The following is a 22,521-nucleotide window of genomic DNA, read 5'->3' on the forward strand; positions in this document are numbered from 1 at the left end:
ACAGAAAGTAGATTAGTGGAGTCCAGAGGCTGGGAGAAGGGAGGAATGCAGAGTGACTGCTAATGGGCACGGAGTTCCCTTTTGAGGTGACAAAAATGTTCTGGATATTGGTGACAGCTGCACAATTCTGTGAATATACTAAAAATCATTGAAATGTATACTTTAAATGGGTGAACCATATGATATGTGAATTATATCTTAATAAAGGTAATAAAAAAACCCCAAACACTCCTCTGAACCTAAATCAGAATAGTAAGAAATAGTAAGAGTGTGGAAATGAAAAATCATCTTGATGTCTATAATTCGAAGTGGAGAACGACGAGCATAGGTAGACAAGTGCCCTACTTTTAGGAATACTATCACAAAACCCTTAAAGATAGGAAAACTCCAATAATATCTACTATTTACCTAGAGCTTATTGGAGGCCAAGCACTGTGCTAAGTGTTTTAAATGTATTACCTTATTAAATCGCAATAATAACCCTGTAAGGCAATTATTCTTATCCCCATTTTATCATGAATCAACTAGTTCACAGAGGCTCATTAATGTAACAAGGGCATAAAGTCATTAAGAGGCAGAGCTGAAATTCAAATTTAATCTATCTGATTCCAAAACCTATGTTCTTTAAATGAAGAAGGAAGGTAAACTAAAAAGTAGTCACATGAATAATCTTTATGAGAAAGTAAAGAGATATGTATAACTACACAATAAATTCTCTAAGTTTCAACTTTTAAAAAGACATGAAAACTAACTCAATATAGTAACAGACACCTAAAACATTGTGTCAAGAAGTTTGAAATGACCCAAGCCTTAGAAAAAATCTAAAAGGCCAGCCCAGTGGCGGAGTGGTAAAGTTTGTGTGGTCCATGTTGGTGGCCCAGGGTTTGCAGGTTCAGATCCTGGGCACTGACCTACACACCACTCAACAAGCCACGCTGTAGCAGAATCTCACACACAAAATAGAGGAAGATTGCCACAGACATTAGCTCAGGGCCAATCTTCCTCACACACACACACAAAAGTGCTGAGATGGAAGAGAGAGAATTATTGCCTGGGGATATTATTATACTGACCAACAAAACAAAGTAAACCTGTTATTCCTTTTTTCTTGTTTTATCCACCTATGAGAATAATTTTCAAAGTGGACTAAATAGAAGAAATATCATTAAGCAAGAAGCGAAGCCCAAAATAAGAGCAACCAGTCATTTTTGATGTGTTAACTTCCCAATCAAACAAATTAGATCATTAACTTTGATAACAGAAACATTGTCAGTGAACTCTGAGAACTTAATTAGCATAAGAGAACTGTCAAAAGGTGGCAGACAGGCAAATATTGCCTAAATTTAAAAAAATAGATTCTAGAAAAGAATAGATTCTAAAATGTGGAGCAGAGGTCAACCACTACTAAATACTAGAAGAGATGAGTCAACAGCTGGTTTGATAGTTAGCAGATGCTACCACAAAAAACAAGTCGTGTAAATGACTTATTTTCTGAAGGTTTTTCTGGACTGGTTAACGTAGCATATTTTGCTATTAGCAAGGTGTTCAAAAAAAGAAAATTTCATGATAGCCTCGTAGATGTGATGGATCAATGGGGAATCAAATATGTTTGTAACTGGTTAAACATTACAGTGTCAGATAGCTTTCAATACTTTGTACTGACAACCTGAATGACATCAGGGAAGGTTTGATTGACCAAGTTAGATAACATCAGATGATGGACCACATGCCTTAGTTAACATCCTTCCCAAATTTATGAATTACACAAAGCAAGAAAAAAGGAGTTAAGTGTAAGAATGACAGAATCAAGACAGAGAAACAGACTGGAATAACGGGTACAAGTGAACAAGATGAAATTAAAGCAAAGATAAAAGTTCAAAGTCCTTCATTTAGGTTTAAAAAATCAGAAATTCCTCAAGCAAAAGATGTGAGGTTGTCACCTGACAACAAGCTCGACGATACCTTTAAAAAAACAAACCACTAAACTGATCTTAAAGGATTACATTAAAAGAAGTACACCTATCAAAAAAAGTTCTCTCCAAAATCCAGAATATTATGTTTAATTTCGAACACCATTTACAAGTGATCCTGCAGACTAGACTGGATCAAAAGGATGATGACAAAATAAGTGATGTAGATCTATGAAACCTAAGGAAGAAGCATTAAGAAAAGCAATGGAAGAGAGGAGGCAGAGCAAAATGGCAGGGTGAGCTGACCCAGGATTCTCTCCCCTCCAAAATACAATCAAAGAAATAGAAAAACTGAATTTCAACCAATGACCCCTAATGTCAAGACCATCAGAGACCTACAGAGCAAGAAGACAGAGGACGGAGAGGCTGTAGCCGGCCTCAGAGGAACTGGAACAGGGTAGGAGAGAACTTCATTCCCTCCGCTAGAGACTGGGATGGCTGCCGCGGGTGAGGGAAGGAGCAGGGGAGGGGCCGTGCAACCGGGGGATCGTCCAGGACTCCTGCCGCCGGTGCAGTGGAAACCCGCTGATGAGGGAAAGCTTCCGTGTGCAGGGACCCCATCAAGCCACGCCCCCGGGAGACCAGAGAACGAGAGCTGAGCCGAATCCAGATCGGTGGGCGAGAGAAACTGCCCCTCCCACCCCTACCCGCGCTGGGTGCTGCCATGTTGGCTGAACGCAGAGGGTTCAGAATGCACAGCTCTCGACCCCCATCTAGTGGCGACAGGCTGTAACTGCAACCGAATTCTACCACCATGCGAAAAAACCACTCCTCTACCATTCAGCAATTTATAAAAGCTCCAGACCAGAAGGAAAACAATAAAAACACAGAATGAAGTCCTGAGGACTTGGAAATAGGTGAACTAAGTGAAAATGAGATCAGAGTAGCTATCATCAAAAAACTCAATGAGGTAGAGGGAAAGATAGAGAAACAAGTCAATGAGTTCTGGAGTTACATCACAAAAGAAATTGAAACTATAAAGAAGAATCAAACAGAAATACTAGAGATGAAAAATACAATGGACCAGATAAAACAGAATACGGATTCCCTGAATAACCATGTAGACACCATAGAGGAGCAAATTAGCATAATCGAAGATAGACAGGCTGAATGGCTCCAGAGGAAGAAAGAGAACTAAGGATTAAAAAGAATGAGGGAAATATCAGAGAAATATCAGATTCAAGGAGGAGAAAGAATTTAAGAATCACTGGAATTCCTGAGAACGTGGAAAAGGAAAATGGAGCAGAAAGTGTGCTTAATGAAATTACAGAAGAGAACTTCCCAAATCTAGGGATTAAGGGAGAAATGCGTGTGGAGGAAGATTTCAGATCTCCTAGATTTGTAAATGTAAAAAGACCTACTGCAAGGCATATAGTAGTAAAAATGGCAAAAAGGAAAAACAACGAAAGAATACTTAGGGCAGCAAGACGGAAGAAAATAACCTACAAAGGAACTCCTATCAGACTGTCAGGGGATTTCTCTACAGAAACCTTACAAGCTAGGAGAGAATGGAGTGACATATTCAAAACTTTAAAAGATAAAAATCTTCAGCCAAGAATACTCTATCCAGCAAGACTATCCTTCAGATATGAGTGAGAAATTAAATCTTTTCCAGACAAACAAAAGTTAAGGGAATTTGTAACCAAAAGTCCTCCACTACAAGAAATCCTCAAGAAGGCTCTCATACCTGAAAAAAGAAAAAAGGGAGAAAGGGTCACAAACCACACAGTAGGGAGACAGACAGATAGAACCAGAATAGGATAGCAAATATTCGACTACACCATTAGGATAAAGGTAAGGAAACTACCAAAGCAAAGATGATCTTATCACTCTAACTACAAACTCATAACACGAGTTGGAATAAGAAATGAAAATAATAATTTAGGAGGGGAAGAGCAAAGGGACTAAATCAGTCTAGGCCAAGTAAGTAAGAGACCACCAGAGAATAGACTATATTATTCATGAGATTCTAAACACAAACTTCAGGGTAGCCACTAAACTAAAAAACAGAACAGAGCCACAAAACATAAATAAGGAAAAATCTATGAAACCCAGCATAAGAAATTGCAGTATTCAATGGGTAGGCTAAAGCACACAGGACGAGAAACAAAGGTAATGCAGGAAATCCAGACAACAAGAGACAGACTGTCAGCATTAAGTCCACATGCATCAATAATCACCCTCAATGTAAACAGATCGAACTCTCCAATAAAAAGACACAGAGTGGCAAAATGGATTGAAGAAGAAGATCCAACAATTTGTTGCCTCCAGGAAACACACCTCAGCCCCAAGGACAAACACAGACTCAGGGTGAAGGGGTGGAGGACAATACTTCAAGCAAATAGCAAGGACAAAAAGGCAGGTGTTGCAATTCTCATATCAGACCAAGTGGATTTCAAAATAAGACAGGTAAAGAGAGACACAGAGGGACAATATATAATGATCAAAGGGACACTTCATCAAGAAGAGATAATGCTTATAAATATCTATGCACCCAACACAGGAGCACCAAGGTTCATAAAGCAACTATTAACAGACCTAAAGGAAGATGTTAAAAACAACACAATAATAGTAGGGGACCTCAACACCCCAATCACATCAATGGACAGATCATCCAGACAGAAAATCAACAAGGAAATAGTGGAGCTGAATGAAAAACTAAAACAATTGGACTTAATAGACATATATAGATCACTTCATCCTAAAACAGCAGAATACACATTCTTCTCAAGTGCACATGGAACAGTCTCAAGGATAGACCATATGTTGGGAAATAAGGCAAGCCTCTACAAATTTAAAAAAAATGAAATAATAACAAGCATCTTCTCCAATCATAATGCTATAAGGCTAGAAATTAATTACAAGAAAAAAGCAGAGAAAGTCACAAAGATGTGGAGACTAAACAATACGCTACTGAACAAGCAATGGATCACTGAAGAAATTAAAGAAGAAATCAAAAAATACCTGGAAACAAATGAAAATGATAACATGCCATACCAACTCATATGGGATACACCAAAAGCTGTATTTAGAGGAAAATTTACTGCAATACGGGCACATCTTAATAAACAAGAAAAATCCCAAATAAGCAATCTTAAACTACACCTAACTGAACTAGAGAAAGAAGAACCAATAAAGCCCAAAGTCAGCAGAAGGAGAGAAATAATAAAAATCAGAGCAGAAATAAATACTATTGAAACGAAAAAGGCGGTAGACAGGATCAATGAAACAAAGAGCTGGTTCTTTGATAAGATAAATAAAATTGACAAACCCCTAGCCAGACTTACAAAGAAAAAAAAGGGAGAAAGCTCAAATAAACAAAATCAGAAATGAAAGACGAGAAATAACAACAGACTCTGCAGAAATACAATGGATTATAAGAGAATACTACGAAAAATTATATGCCAACAAAATGGATAACCTAGAGGAAATGGATAAATTCTTGGACTCCTACAATCTCCCACAGCTCACTCAAGAAAAAGCAGACAATTTGAACACACCAATCACAAGGAAAGAGATTGAAACAGCAATCAAAAACATCCCAAAGAATAAAACCCCAGGACCAGATGGCTTTCCTGGGGAATTCTACCAAACTTTCAGAGAGGATTTAATACCTATCCTTTTCAAGCTATTCCAAAAAATTAGGGAGAATGGAACACTTCCTAATACATTCTACGAGGCCACCATCACGCTGATACCAAAGCCTGACAAAGACACCACGAAAAAAGAGAACCACAGTATCACTGATGAACACAGATGCAAAATTCTAAACAAAATTTTCACCAGAATTCAGCAAATCTACACCAGAATTCAGCAATTCATCAAAAGGATCATACATCATGATCAAGTGGGATTCATACCAGAGACAGAGGGATGGTTGAACATCCGCGAATCAATCAACGTGATACACCACACCACAAACTGAGGAATAAAAACCACATGATCATCTCAATAGATGCAGAGAAAGCATTTGACAAGATCCAACAGCCATTTATGATAAAAACTCTGAACAAAATGGGCATAGAAGGGAACTACCTCAACATAATAAAGGCCATATATGACAAACCCACAGCCAAAGTCGTACTCAATGGGCAAAAACTGAGCGCCATGCCCCTGAAAACAGGAATGAGACAAGGATGCCCTCTATCACCACTCTTATTTAACATAGTACTGGAGGTCCTGGCCAGAGCAATCAGGCAAGAAAAAGGAATAAAAGGAATCCAAATAGGGAGGGAAGCAGTGAAACTCTCGCTGTTTGCAGATGACATGATCTTATACATAGAAAACCCCAAAGAATCCATTGGAAAACTCTTAGAAGTAATCAACAACTACAGCAAAGCTGCAGGGTATAAAATCAATTTGCATAAATCAGTAGCATTTCTATATTCTAATAACAAACCAACAGAAAAAGAACTCAAGAACACAATACCATTCACAATCGGAACAAAAAGAATAAAATACCTCAGGGTGAATTTAACTAAGGAAGTGAAGGACCTATACCATGAAAATTACAAGGCCTTTCTGAGAGAACTGGATGAGAATTGGATAAGGAGATGGAAAGACATTCCATGTACATGGATTGGAAGAATAAACATAGTTAAAATGTCCGTTCTACCTACAGCAATCTACAGAGTCAACGCCATCCCAATCAGAATCCCAATGACATTCTTTACAGAATTAGAACATAGAATCCTAAAATTCATATGGGGCAACAAAAGACCCCGAATTGCTAAAGCAATCCTGAGAAAAAAGAACAAAATGGGAGGTATCACAATCCCTGACTTCAAAACATACTACAAAGCTACAGTAATCAAAACACCATGGTACTGGTACAAAAACAGGTGCACAGATGAATGGAACAGAATTGAAAGCCCAGAAATAAAACCACACATCTATGGACAGCTTATCTTCGACAAAGGAGCTGAGGGCATACAATGGAGAAAAGAAAGTCTTTTCAACAAATGGTGCTGGGAAAACTGGAAAGCCATATGTAAAAGAATGAAAATTGACCATTCTTTCTCACCATTCACCAAAATAAACTCAAAATGGATCAAAGACCTAAAGGTGAGACCTGAAACTATAAGGCTTCTAGAAGAAAACGTAGGCAGTACACTCTTTGACATCAGTATTAAAAGGATCTTTTCGGACACCATGTCTTCTCAGACAAGGGAAACAATAGAAGAATAAACAAATGGGCCTTCATCAGACTAAAGAGCTTCTTCAAGGCAAATGAAAACGGGATTGAAACAAAAAAACAACCCACTAACTGGGAAAAAATATTTGCAAGTCATATATCTGACAAAGGCTTAATATCCATAATATATAAAGAACTCTTGCAACTCAACAACAAAACATCAAACAACCCAATCAAAAAGTGGGCTGGAGACATGAACAGACATTTCTCCAAAGAAGATATACGGATGGCCAATAGGCACATGAAAAGATGTTCATCATCGCTGATCATCAGGGAAATGCAAATCAAAACTACACTAAGATATCACCTTACACCCAGTGGAATGACAAAAATATCTAAAACTAATAGTAACAAATGTTGGAGAGGTTGTGGAGAAAAAGGAACCCTCATACACTACTGGTGGGAATGCAAACTGGTGCAGCCACTATGGAAAACAGTACGGAGATTCCTCAAAAAATTAAAAATAGAACTACCATACGACCCAGCTATTCCATTACTGGGTATCTATCCAAAGAGCTTGAAGTCAGCAATTCCAAAAGTCCTATGCACCCCAATGTTTACTGCAGCATTATTTACAATAGCTAAGACATGGAAGCAACCTAAGTGCCCATCAACAGATGAATGGATAAAGAAGATGTGGTATATCTATACAATGGAATACTACTCAGCTGTAAAACAGAACAAAATCATTCCATTTACAATAACATGGATGGACCTTGAGGGAATTATGTTAAGTGAAATAAGCAAGTTAGAGAAGGACAATCTCTGTATGACTCCACTCATATGAGGAATTTAGAAATGTAGACAAAGAGAACAGATTAGTGGCTACCAGGGGAAAGATGGGGTGAGGGGTGGGCACAAACGGTGAAGTGGTGCACCTACAACACGACTGACAAACAATAATGTACAACTGAAATTTCACAAGATCGTAACATATCATTAACTCAATTAAAAAAAAAAAGCAATGGAGATCAAATATGAATAAAACTCAGTCTCTGCTTTCAAGGAGCTTATGGTCCTGTAGAAAAGACAGACATAAACAAATAAATCCAAGCTACTGTTATTAGTATATGGTAGAAAGATATAGATACCCTATACTAAGGACTCAAGGAAAGACGAGCTTTCATAGAAGAAAGAAATCTTCACTAAAAAAGTAACTTCTAAACTAACTTTTGAAAGATATTGATTATATCAACAATGTTCATTGAGCAATAATAAAAGCTATTACGTGAGTACGTATCACATACCAGACACTATGCTAGGTGCTAAAGACACACAGTAAATGAAAAAGCCATGATCTCTGCGCTCATGGAGTTTACAATTTAATGAAAGAGACATAAGTGAACAGGTAATATCAGGAAAGTGAGATAAATACTGTAACAAGTTCAGGGTGCAATGTACCTAAAGACATCTAGGGTAGTCAGGGAAGGGCTCATACGAGTCAAAGACTGGGAGAAGGAAGAAATGTTCCAAACAGAACGCAGGCCTACAGATAAAAGAAAGAGCACGGTTTGTTCAAGAACTGATACTTCAGTATACCTGGAACATAGTTTGAGAGGGAGAGGGGCTGGAAATGAGGCTGGAGATTTGAGCCAGCACCACCTCATGCTGGCCTCTAAACAAAGTTGAAGAGTTTGGATTTATTTTAACGGCTATAGTACGTCACTGAAGTGTTTTTAACAGGGAAAGGACATGATTACATCCGGGTTACAGAAAGATCACTGCAGCCACTCTGGGGAGAAGAGACTAGAAAAAGATGAAAGAAGCTAGAGACACCTAGGGCAAAACGTGATGCTGGCCTGAACGGGGATCTAAGTAGTTGCATGAAAAGAGGAGGATATATGCATGAGCCATCTATCAGGTAGTATCACATTAGGACCCAGTGACTGACACAATATAGGGCATGAAGCATGAGAGAAGGCATGCGCAATTCCCAAACTCTTGCTTAGGCCTCTAGATGGATGGCAAAACCATTCACTGAGATGGGAGATGTTAGAAAAGGAACAGGTTTGGTTTTGTTTGTTTGGGGGTGGAAGGGGGCGGGGGAAGGGAAAGGCTAAGTTATACATTCGGTGAATTGGGCGTCTGGGAGACCTATACGGAGAGACGCTGGCAGGCATTCAGATAAGAGTCCAGAGGCAAGGAGAGAGGATTAGGCTGCAAGTATTTATGAGTCCTTCAGTAACTGGAATGGAAGTGAAGAGAATATTCTGTGGAAAGACAAAAAGGGTCTGGGATAGAACCCTGAGACAGAAGCTAGCATAACACTAACAATTAAAGGGAAAGCTGAGGAAGAGGAACCTGCAGAGAGGATAGAGAAGTGAGCCCAAAGGGTAGATGGAAAACCAACAGAATATGGAATCAGAGAAGCTAGGGAAAGAGTTTCAAAGGCAAGAAACTCAGTAACGCTGACTGCTACCATTAAAGCACTGAAGAAAACAGTGACTGGACTGAGCAATAGATCCATTGGTGTGCTGGCAAGAGCAACTGGATGGCAAAGAAGCCATGGAGCGAGGAGTGGGAGTTGATGAAACAGAGCATGGACAACCCTTTCAAGAATTTGTGTGTGTGTGTGTGTGTGTGTGAGGAAGATTGGCCCTGAGCTAACATCTGTGACAATCTTCCTCTAATTTGTATGTGAGATTCTGCTGCAGCGTGGCTTGATGAGTGGTGTGTAGGTCTGTGCCCAGGATCTGAACCTGCGAACCCCGGGCCACAGTGAGGGGCAAATTAGTTAATTGAAGGAGGACATGGGATCAAGAAAAGGCTTATTTATGTGGACACAGCCCGTATCTATGAGTGCAAATGCATGTGAGCATGTGTGTATGGCACATAGATGCCCACATAGAGGCACGTTTAAATATAAATGAGAAGAAAGCAAAAGTAGGGGAGTTCGAAGACTAAAAAAATACAAAAATAAAAATCACAAAACCAAGTCTCTGAGAAGGCAGGAGATGAAGCACTACCAAGCACAGGTGAGGGGCTCAGTGTCAGGGAAAACAGCAGTTCCACAGTTACGGGAGAGAAGATGAAGAGGACAGGTGTACACCAGGTAAGAACATCTTCAAATCTGGGGCATCAAGTTGAGGGAGTTCTCATCTGATGGTTTCTCCTTCACGGGATATTTAGGAGACAAGGTCATCAGCAGGCAGGGAAAGACAGTGTACCACAGAGGTTTGAGACAAGTGGGAAATGAAACAGCCACTGCAGACACCAGCTAGGGAAATAACGGCACTGTCAACAAGGTTGAAGTTTCCGTTGAGATTTGTGACCAAGAATTTACACAGGCTAATCCGTAGAGAGTGTGTTTTTCTCCTGGTATAGTCAATAGCCTGAGTATAGCATAAAAAAGGCAAACAGCTCGATTCAACCAGGACCAGAGTTTTGCCAAGTAGGTATGACAGAAAAGCAAGGCAAAGAGAGTGGTTAAGTGATGGACTATGGAATCTAAGCTGATCAGGAAAGCAATCGAGACAGGAAAGGGCAGACAGCAAAAACGTAGAGGGATCTATGGACCAGAAAACCTAATAAAGTTAAAAAGCCTGCTACTAGGAATAACTGAGTAAAGAGAGGAAAGGGGCTTATGGTTAGAGAATAAAATGTCTCAATTTGTGATTTCAGAAGTAGAGCAATTCCTGGCAATTACAAAAATACAACACCCCTGGGAAAGGATACCTAAAATGGAGGGAATAGGTCACTGGAAACACAGGAAATTTGCCAGATGGACAAAAAGGAAGAACATGGCAAGGAGAAGGTATGCAATAGCTTATACTTCAGAAATCCAGAGAATTGCAAGTACTTTGACATTTCTAAAACTTAAGAAGGATCAAGACAAGGATAAATAGGAAGGGAAGAGCCAGATCACGTAAGTCATGGCCTTTATCTGAAATGCAATTTGCTCAGAGTTATCTTGTGAAGGGCCATCAAATTTAAATAAGTGAAGGGCTGTTAGATTTTTTAAAAAATTAGTCCAGTTTTAGGGAACAGAAAGGGCGGAAGATACAGGGAAGCAGGTTTCAAATTGAAGAGAAAGTTCTAACAACTAATGATTACAGAAATAAGTTGTCTTGAAAACTCTTTATTACTACAAGTGTTTAAGCAAAACTCAATGCTGACCTGTCTGCAATGTTGTACAAAGAATCAAATAGTTAAGTCACTTCCAACTCCACAGGGGCAATAAGAGACAGAAAAGACAGCACTTACCAATTCTACACCTATTACTCCTGCACCAATGACAACCATCTTTTCTGGAACTTTTTTTAAAGATAAAGCACCTGTAGATGACACTATTGTATCTTCATCAATCTATAATTAAAAAACCAAGACAGACAATCAAAATTATTTGGAAAACCTACTGATTTCTAAACTGTGATCTAAGTATAATCACTAAAAATACTAAGTCATTTATTTGTTGTGAAGTATTTATGATTTCCATCCATACAGTCAATTTTAGTAAATCCCGTTAAAAACGCTCACTTAAATTTTATCATTCAGCATTTCGAAACGAAATGGTCAATTTTAACTTCATATTGAATTCAAATATATCTAAATATAAAGTGTTATATTTCTGGTCAAAATCACTGCAGAATAAAGACAGGCAATTTCCCAAAGCTGAATGACTATAAACATACAGTATTTCAGTCAGATGTCTGTCATTCAAAGTTCATAAATAACATGAATAAAGTAGTTTATAAAATGTATTTCTGAAGGAAGGTTGTGACAGTTGTAAAAAACGTAAATACCGTGATTCCAGGAAAAGGAGTAACTTCTGAACCTGTAGCTATAAGAATGTTCTTTGTGTCAATAACTTGAGTGCTGCCATCAGCTTTCGCAGCAGTGACCTGATTTTTGCCAGTTATCTTTCCATATCCATTTACGTGAACAACCTTTATAAAACAATGTTTATAAATTCAAAAGGTTTAAAATGATTTTCTGATAAACAAACATGATTAATAGGAACAAAATACTCTATTAAATAATGTATCCAATACAAAATGCTTCTTTACTTACTAATGCTACACATGGGGCAGTAAAAAGTTTGTTAACAACGTCAGGGAAATCTATTTCAGGTTAGCACACTGTTTTAAATTAAATAAATACCCCCCAACAGCCACATTCTAATAGCACCACTCTGTCAGCATAAAGCAATGCTGGATGTGTATATAAAACAAGCACGTCTGAACATTAAGCACACTGACCTTGTTCTGTTTGAACAGGTGGGCGATCCCCCCGGTTAGAGCTTTCACTGCAGTACTCTTCTGCTCCATCATCTTCTCTAAATTCAAGCGAACTTCAGACACTGTAATTGGTTAAATAAATCTTTAGTCCTTAGCTAAATTCTTGAAGCGATGTTAGATATTTTTCACTAATCAAAGTCCAGAAAATTTTAGCCTAATGCTTACAGAATTGTATAAAAGGTAGTACTAAAATTTTTAATCTTAATAAATGATACAATAATCATAGCTGGCAAAAGGCCGAGAGCCTCATATCACAACAAGAGAACCTGTCAAACACTGTCCCCTTTGGGAAAAACGTAGTCCAAAGTAAAACATTACATCCCACTGTGACAACATATTCTCCAAACACCTTACAATGATTATTCAAGACTGGAAGAGATTTAAGTAGACATGACAAAGTACAACATCACCTGAAATTTTAAGTAAAAGGAAATGCTAAATTTCATGAAACAGCAACTAATAAAAATACACATCTGAAGACTTCCAATACAGAAGTTTAATATAAAAGAGTTTAATCAACCTGATTTTTTTTAAAAGACTGGCCCTGAGCTAACATCTGTTGCCAATCTTTTTTTTTTCCTTCTCCCCAAAGCCCCACAGTACATAGTTGTATATTCTAGTTGTAGGTCCTTCTAATTCTACCACGTGGGATGCTGCCTCAGCACGGCTTGATGAGCAGTGCTAGGTCCACACCCAGGATATGAAGCGGCGAAACCCTGGGCTGCTGAAGCAGAGCGCGTGAACTTAACCATTTGGCCACGGGGCCGGGCCCACCAACCTGATTTTAATGAGAATTTTAATACCAAATGAGAATGTTATGAGACGTCCTTCTTTTCCACTATGCCACATCCCTCCCTCTCCCCTCTGTTCTTTCCACTACCAACAACTTAGGTAGACCTTTCTTCCTTCCTTTGTCATTACCTGTCCCTAGCACTCAGGAATCCAGCCCCTATCCCAGGATCTCCAGGTTTCAGAGAAACAAAAACTGACTCTACACAGAAAAAGTAGTCTTCATGCAAAAGTTGGCAGAGGAACAGAAGATGTCAGAGTAAAAATCAGGATTTAAACCTTCTTTCTTAAGTAAATCTCTCTACATTTTTAAGATCTTTTTCTCACTCTTCCCTCACAAAACATATATTACACACTCATTAAACACACCTAAGTCTTTATCCAGAAGTGTCAAGTCAAGTATGGCTGGTAATATCGCTAAATATGAAAGGTAGACTTACTTTCAATTCCCCTAGATGCAAAATCTTTTCCATGGGCCAGATGGTAATAATGAGAGTTATTTAATAAAGCCTAAAGGAAATAGAAAGATGAAATTATCAAATGTTCATAAACAGACTATACACAATCAAAAACACTTATGAAATAACATTCTCTACATGGAAAACTATATAACTCTACATAAGACTATATCAACTCAGTTTCTGTTCTTATGTAATTAATCTAAGACAAACAATAATGACATAAAAATCATTCAACAAACAAGAATGAAAAACAAAGCACCTTAACTTTCTTTAAAAGCAAAAGAATAAGTACACACTTCAGGGTGGCAGGTGAAAAAGGCAGTCATGTTTACATACATAAAGGAGATAAAAGAAGAATTTACTACCTATTATCTATTGGTAAAAGAAAGCTAAAGAAAAAAATGGAACATCAGAGTCTGTCTGAATGGAAAGGCTAGCCTGCATGGCAGACCGGTGACAGCACTCTAAGTTTAACCAAGAAAAAGGTGTTTTTATCATCAATGGGTTATGTTTTAATAACTATAATAGTCTAGTATTCTAGTCTCGATAACATTCTTCTGGTTTGGTGGCTAATGAAAAGATCTCTGCACTGTACAAAACATATGCTCACCTTAGAAGGAATACAACCAACATTCAAGCATGTTCCACCAAGTGTTTCATTTTTCTCAACGCAGACTGTCTACAACCAAAGAAAACATTATTTCACTGCACATAACCTGCAATGTTTCAGCTCACTAAAATTCCAAATCTATCTATCTTAATTATTCTACAAAACAAGCTACCCAAGCTGTATTTGTGAGAATGAAATATAGAGTCTCCTATAATTTATCATATGACTACTACTGAACTCTAACTCAAAAGTGAATTATTTAAAAGATATTTTGTTTAACATTACTGAATACATGCTTTCAGTTCTATTACTCTACCTTCCAAAGTGTGATTAGAAACCAAAATGAAAACTACTGGGTGGAAGGGAAGAATAATGGACTTCACTCTCCATTTCATGAGAATAATACAACCATTATAATAAACCCTCTCTTCGTTAGTCTCAGGCTTAAATATACTGTATTGAAATAAGAAATTATTTACCATTATTATTTACCTGCCAAGTATTTTGTGAATACATCAATTCATCCCAAATAAAAATGAATCAACACCTAGTCTGAGTCTAAACCTTACCTTGAAGCCCAACTGGGCAGCTTTAATAGCAGCGACATAGCCTCCAGGACCAGAACCTATCACTGTTACATCAGCATCAACTACAATAAAAGCAAATTGATATAAAACAGTAAGCTGCTTAATGTACTAAACAGTACATTAAAAAACAAACAAAAAACCTGATATTTTAAACCTCAAAGAAAGTGCAAATAACCAGCGTTTTCTACACAGCATTATTTTATTCGTAGGTACTTGACATTCTTTGATGTAACTGAAAATGGCAGAGATTTTTAAATTTCATTTTCTACTTGTTCATTATGGCACATGAAAATACAACGGAGTTCTGCATCCACCGACTTCGCTACATTCCATACAGTTGTATTTAATGATAACAGATGTGCATTTAGCGACACTGGAAGAGACACCTGTATGAAAGAGCCTGAGCTTGGCATCTGACATACTTGCCTTCAAATCTCAGCTCTCCACTTATTAGTGTGTGACCAAGTGACTTACTTTTCCATCATATAAGAATAATAACACTGCCTTAAATGATTGACGTTAGGATTAAATAAGATAATTTTGTATAATACCTTAGTACTGTCAATAAATTTAAGACTGATTATACCCTTTTTGGGTACTTAACTTCTGAGATACCAGGGGGAAAAAATCAGCATCCTATAATACATGGCAACTATGTTTTGAAATTTATTTGAATACTGATAAAACTTGTATAGTTTAAGATAATAGACTAGGCTAACCAGAATATTCAATGAACTATTCTGGACATTTATCAAAGATAAAAAACTGAAAATTAACTTTGATCAGCAGGCTTAGGAAAATAATAATCATAATACAAATATAAAAATATAATCTTATACAAATGTAAATATAAGTCCAATTCACGGGTTCAGATCCCAGGTGCTGACCTACTCCATTCATCAGTCATGCCATGGCGGCATCCCACATACAAAGTAGAGAAAGACTGGTGCAGATGTTCAGGGCTAATCTTTCTCAAGCAAAAAAAGAGGAGGATTGGCAATGTATGTTAGCTCAGGGCGAATCTTCCTCGCAAAAAAAGGAGAAGAAAAAAAAAGAAGTCAGACTGCGATAATATCTACCATTTAGATAATTTACTATGTGCCAGGCAGTGAGCTAAACGCTTCATGTTGTATTATTTAAGCCTCATTACATCTCTATGACATTGTTATTACGATTACCTCCATTTAACAGGGGGAAAATAAGGCTGAATAATTCAACTACTTGCATAAGGTTGCACAACTAATAAGCGATCTAGCCAGGTTCAAACCAGGTTTAGATTCTGAAACCTATGCTCCTATATCATTAATGCCTTCCAAAACATTCAGATGATCCCATAATCTCCAGGGCAATCAGGAACTCCAACTAAAATGACAAGAAGCTCCTTCACTATTAGAATGAAATCAACAAATATTTATGAATGCCTATCCTATGAGGAAATGATCGCCACCGTCAACAGCGTTACGTTATAGTTAGGGAAAACAGGCACATTAACAAAATGTAGATAAATCAATATTATTTTTAAAAAGAAAAAAAGGAACAGGAAAAGAGGTATCATAAGGCAGTAATCATTCATGACTGAATTCAGTAAATGAGTAGAAGAGCTACTTGGTAAGGTTATCTATTGTTGTTTTCTTGGGGAGGGGGGCTGTTTTTAAATTATCAATGGCCTTAATCTCCAGTATATTTCAGTGACCTTCCTCCATAGTCACACCCAATACTGGTCATCACCCAAAACTGCTCAGCCTCTAAAATCTTGAATTCTATTACTTCAGTTTCTCACATTAACCCTACAACCTCATAGTCCATAAGAAAGGAGAATATAGTAAAAGAAGAAAGGATTTAAAGTAAAACAAAACTGAGTTCAAATATGAGCTCCACCACCTCTAAATTCTTGGGCAAATTATTTAACCTCTCTGGGCTGTGATATAGCGTAGAGATAATAGTGACAGTAATATCTACGTCCCTGGGCTGTGAGGTCAGAGAAAATGTACGTCAAGACCCTGGGAGGATGCCAGTGGCATACCAGGCGCTCAATAAATGTTTCTCCCCATCTAAGATCCACTTCCCGCCTTTAGTCTTGCAGCCTCCAGTCTCATTCCCACCCTCCATAACCCCCTGCACACTGCTACCCAAGTGTTACCGCCTGCTAAAAATCCAACTGAGACCTTATTCTCTTGCTCTTCATTGGTTTCCGCATCTCACTGGATAAAGTCCAAGTTCCTAAATACAGCATCCAAATCTCATCAATAACTATCTCTCCAGATTCATCCATCTCCCACCATATTCTGCTTATCTACCAATACCATGCAGTTGAGGCTTCAGCAATAGTGAACTACTCTTAGCTTTCACTCACAGAATTATGCTTATCTACCCATGTACATTCTGTTCCATCTACCTAGAAGTAATGCGACACAGCCCTGGTTCTTATAGTCTAAAAAGAGAGAAGGAAAAAACATTACAATGAAAACTCCAACCTGAAACCAGAATATCTTTCAAAACAAATCTGATCGTAACAAGCCCCTGCTTAAAACACTTCAATGACTTCCAGCTGCCTTTAAAATAAAGGGTCTTCATATCTGGAGAAGTCAAATCTCAATCTCCAACATATTTCAGCCACACTGGCCCTTTTCAAGCTCCTCAAGTGTATTAGGCCCATTCTCACATCAAAATATTCCACATGCTGTTCCTTCTACCTGGAACACCTCCTCCCATGCCCACCCCCACCCCAACCCGTTTCAGATGTCAACATGATTTTCTTAAGCAAGAATTCTGTGACCATTCCCAATCTATTTACAAATTTCATAGCTCCCTGTGCTTAGCCTGTGGAGTTTTTAGCCCAATTATAATTATTTGTTCGGTGTTTGTCTTCCCCAAATGGACTGCAAAATGGACGTATAAAAGTCACGTCTTGTCTATCTTGTTCACTGCTGTATCCCAGCAACTAGCCCAAGAATGGCACATAGTAGATAGTTCATGTTTGTTGAGATAATGAATAAATAAAAGAATGAATGAATGAATGAATACAGCAAATGTAAGTGCTTTAAGTCTGTTCCTGCCATGAAATGGAAGGTCATAGCAACCATAACACACAATACTTTTCAAATCTTGATGAACTTGGTTCATACAAACGTCCCCCAGCTGTTATAACAGAGACTATATCATAATAAGCTTTGAATTCCTCACGCTGGTCAACCAATACTCATCTAAAGCAGCAGACCAAATAGAATAGTGATTAAGAGTGTAGGGTCTAGAATCAGAAGAATTTTCCGAGCTCTGTCCTTTCCTAGCTAGGAACCTCTCTTGACTCAGCTCTTCCATTTATAAAATGGGGAAAATAGTACTCTTCTTTCTTTTTTTTTTTGGTGAGGAAGATTGGTCCTGAGCTAATATCTGTGCCAATCTTCCTCTACTTTGTATGTGGGATGCCAACATAGCATGGCTGATGAGCAGTGTGTAGGTCTCACCTGGGATCCAAACCTGTGAACCGTGGGCTGCCGAGGCAGAGCACATGAACTTAACTACTACACCACCGGGCCAGCCCCAAAGCAGCATATATTTTGTAGGATTGCCATGATGATTAAAAACAGTGCTTGAGAGAGAGTAAGCCATCAACGCATCAGTTAATATTGTTGTTGTTGCTGGGTACTTACTTTGTAGCAGCACCATAATGGATGCTTGCGATAGAGCAGTAACTAAGACAGACATGGTGTCAGGGTTCATTTATTCAAATACATATGTACTGAGCACCCAGTGCACCATTTCAGGTGCTAAACAGTCACAGTCCTTGCCCTAATGAAGTGTGCATTCTTGAGGAAAAGATAGCCATTAAATAAACACCTCAGATGAATATAACTATGTACACAAAATGCTTGTTACTCCAACGAAAGGCTTTACACACTGTATCTACGTGGGCATCAAGGGATCACTAAATTGATTCACGAGTGCTCAGCTACCCTCGTTCCATGGAAATCTAAGTTCCTGCTCAGGGACTGCCTGTCAAATAGAAGGCACTGAATGAATCTTTGCTGAATGATTCCAAAGGTGGAGAATTAGCCATGAAAAGTCTTTAGCTGCATGCTTTCGAAATGAAAATCTAACATTTCTCCTGTTGTGTGAGATGAGAAGAACACGTAATATTCCCATTTAACAAAGGAAACAAAGGGTATATGCTAATTACATCTCAATAAAACCAAAAGGAAAAAAAGGACAAAGGATACGATGGGTTCAACTTTTCTCCCTACCATCAAATTAGTATTTTTAAAGGATTTCTTGACCTGCTCAAAGCTAGGATAAATCACGCACTGTTGGTCATTGGTGACCAGAAACCTCCCCCTACTCTTTCTTCTCCAAATAAAATATCCAAAGTGATAATAGTCTGCCAGCAGTTAAGGATCCAGGATAAAATTATTTCACAGAATGCAGGGAGACTGAGGGTCACAGTTCCCCCCAGCTAAAGGTTTCCACAATAAAGCTTTAGGACATCACGTGCAAATTACAATCATATGGGTGATTCCAGTAAATGTCAAAATAGATAATTTCAAATAATCAATATCCTTGGTACTGGGAGGCCAAAATACTTTACTACAAGTCCATTAACTTTCCGTTTTAAATACTTAAAAAATAAAATATATATCCTTTATGGAAACTTCAAAAATACAGAAAAGTATAAAGAAAATATCCATAACCCATAGCTTCCTTTCAGTCTATATCCTTCTAGTCTTTAAAATGTGCTTTTGATGAGCTCCTCAAGACTTCCATTCAGGATACTAAAAAAGTCGTCTCACCATTCTAAATAGTGTTAAGCAACCACACACTCAATCTTACCCAGTGGACAGAATTAGCTTTTCAAATGTCAGCACATAAAACCGCTCCCCTGCTCCAAACCGTTCGGTGGTTTCCCATCACAGCTGGAGTAAAATCCAAACTCCTCGGCCCAGCTTCTAAAACACTCCAAGATCTGACCCCTGTCTGCCTCTCTGATTTTACGTTCCATGGGACTCTGCGCCAGCCACACCAGCCTCCTTGCAAATTCTTACACCTCACAAGTTAATTCTCACCTCAGACCCTTCTTACTGTTTCCCTCTGCCTGAAATAACCTCCTCACTCCCTCACTGCACTCAGGCCCCACCTTGGGCATCATCTCCTCAGAAAAGCCCGATACGCTATCTAAAATAGACTCTTTTCCTCCCAACTACCTGCTTTAATTTTCAATCACTTCCCCAAATATTTACCATCACTTATGTACTGTTTGTCTTCTTTTCTTTTTTTTGCCTGAGGAAGATTTGCCCTGAGCTAACATCTGTGCCAGTCTTCCTCTATTTTGTATGTGGGTCGCCACCACTGTATAGCTGATGAGTGGTGTAGGTCCACACCCAGGATCCGAACTTGCAAACCGGGCCTGCTGAAGAGGAGTGCACGAACCTCACCACCATGCCCGGGGCCAGCCCCTGTACTGCTTGTCTTTTATCATCAGACTGTAAGCTCCATAAGAGCAGAGCTTTGCCTTGTTCACCACCAGGAACACATTAGGTGCACGATAAACTTTTAAGTGACTAAACACATGAACAAACGAATTCTACAACAGATCACTTTATTGTTAGTTACTCTAATACTCACTAGCTTTTACACTTAAACACAAAGGAACTATGAGCTAATTTGAGGAAAACCTGTTTTACCAAGTACTTACTTGGTTGGTCTGCATAAGTCCTCAGAGGCACTGCGGAAACTCCCTGTAGGCCATGAGATATTCGATTGAAATGGCCTCTCTGGAAAAGAAAATGTTCCTATTATGTAATATGCATTCAAAACACAGAACTACTGAAGGTTGACGAAAACACTGATTTTGGGCAAATGTATCGAGTGCTGATTATTAATGTATCTTCCACTGCCACACAGGTTACATATCCATTTCTCCTCTTCAGTAACAAAAATTATTTAAACTTATCGAACTCAGCTTGCTACATTATCCCTTTATCATGACTATTCAACAAACTGTCTCATATTGAACCTAATGAAAAAGTGTTTTTGAATGGTGTTAAATTTTACTAGATTTGCAGAAAGCATGGCTAATTTTTTGTGCCACCAAGTGTCTTCATGTCGTAATTAAAGCTCTTAAAGTTCTAACTTAAGTACTTGAATAGTCTACGGTAGGACAATCATTTCATTTGTAATTATTGTTTCCTAACTCAAATCCACTCAAACGTATAATCTATGAAGATGCTCCTGAACCATCAACTGGGAACAGAAAGTTAGACAAGGTAACTCAGGAAAACGCACTATGGACTCATATTCAACAGCTGCTACAGTTTTACAAAGTGCATCAGAATCTCCACAACAATCTCTAAATAGGGATGGCTACTATTTCCTAACAACCTTGAGGCACAAAGAAACAAGGCAAAAAGCTCCTATCAGAGCAGGCAAATCCTACACTGAATGTTCTCTATGCCAAGGCAATTCTTGCACCCGAGGTCGGGACAGCCGACCAAAGAGCTGCAGACTAGATGTTAGTCCTGAGTTTCAGTCCCAGCCCTGCCTCTCACTAAAAGTCCAACTTCCAGGATGTTACCTTAACTTTCGGGAACACAGGCTACTCATCTCTGAAACAAAGGAGTCTGACCGCCATAGTATGACCTTTAAGGTCTCCATCGATATAATACTCAGCCACGATCCTCCCCTCTATACGACCTGGCCGTATTTGCCACGAAGATGCAAAGGGAGAGCCGAACGACAACCTGCCGGAACTCAAACTACAAACCTCCAGAAGGGAAGGCAATGGACACCAGCTTAGAGCCGCCCACACTGACGGGACCTTTGAGAAATTCCTAAGGCTACCTGCTGGGGCTGACTGGGCCTGGATCTTCAAGCATTGGCCCCAAGGTGACCTGCCCACTGCAACAAGTGAGGCTGCTCAAGGGCCGGCATTAGGAAAAAGTAGAAGGTGTGCAGAGCCGGGCCATGTGGAGCAAGGGCGACCTGCACTTCCTCCGCAAATGTGGAGAGAGAGGCCTGTGTGTGACCCGCAGGGCCCACGGCCCAGGCTCGGGAGTGGTGCGTGTGGCCGAGGGCCATCATACACCCGCAGGGCCTCTCCAGCGCGGGCCTTGCCCCCGAGCCGCGGCCGGGCAGACCTGGTTCCAAGGCGGAGCCGGCTTCTCCCACACTACCAGTCAGGCCGCGCCCCAGACGCCGTGGGCGGGCCTCCCAGCGCCTCGGGCTCGGCACCACCCGCGCCGGCCCTCACCTTGGCCAAAGAGCAGTACACACGACTCCAGCCCTGCATGTCGCCGGTGTATGTTCCTCTCCGCCACCGCCTTCACCTCCGCCAAGAGCCTCCACCGCCCCGCCAAGGTCTCCCCGCCCTGCGCATGCACGGACGCAGTGACGTCATCGGCTGGGAGCGGCGCGATTGGCTCGCGCGGCCCGGGCCCTCCGGGCGAAGCGGTCCTGTCAGGCTCGGCGTCGTACACTGCCGTAAGAAGCGTGGTGCTTTGTGGCAGCAGTGGGTGGAGGGACCATTTTAGCAGTAATAGAGAAATGTCCGGAATTGTAACGTGATACTGTACTCGGAAGACAAGTAAACAGAACTGTCGTTTGCTTAATGCACGCTACAGAAAGTAGAGCTTCATAAATTCTTGATTGTCAGTACTTTGCAGGCATTATCTCGCTTCCTCTTT

At 39.4% G+C, this 22,521-nt stretch overlaps 1 protein-coding gene across 1 annotated transcript in view; it reads right to left on the reverse strand.

Annotated features, from left to right (window-relative positions):
• DLD (dihydrolipoamide dehydrogenase) overlaps positions 1 to 22,264 on the reverse strand; it is a 30,286-nt gene extending 8,022 nt beyond the window's left edge. Inside the window, exons 1-8 of the mRNA XM_014831848.3 lie at positions 22,089 to 22,264; positions 20,535 to 20,613; positions 14,831 to 14,910; positions 14,262 to 14,330; positions 13,631 to 13,700; positions 12,363 to 12,463; positions 11,907 to 12,050; positions 11,368 to 11,469 (exon numbers count right to left, since the gene is read on the reverse strand). Of these exons, the coding sequence (XP_014687334.1) occupies positions 11,368 to 11,469; positions 11,907 to 12,050; positions 12,363 to 12,463; positions 13,631 to 13,700; positions 14,262 to 14,330; positions 14,831 to 14,910; positions 20,535 to 20,613; positions 22,089 to 22,127 (684 nt within the window). The 5' untranslated portion in view covers positions 22,128 to 22,264. The remainder of the gene's footprint in view (positions 1 to 11,367; positions 11,470 to 11,906; positions 12,051 to 12,362; positions 12,464 to 13,630; positions 13,701 to 14,261; positions 14,331 to 14,830; positions 14,911 to 20,534; positions 20,614 to 22,088) is intronic.
• Positions 22,265 to 22,521: the final 257 nt, after the last annotated feature.

Source organism: Equus asinus, chromosome 1 (assembly GCF_041296235.1).
Source record: "Equus asinus isolate D_3611 breed Donkey chromosome 1, EquAss-T2T_v2, whole genome shotgun sequence".
NCBI lineage: Eukaryota > Metazoa > Chordata > Mammalia > Perissodactyla > Equidae > Equus > Equus asinus.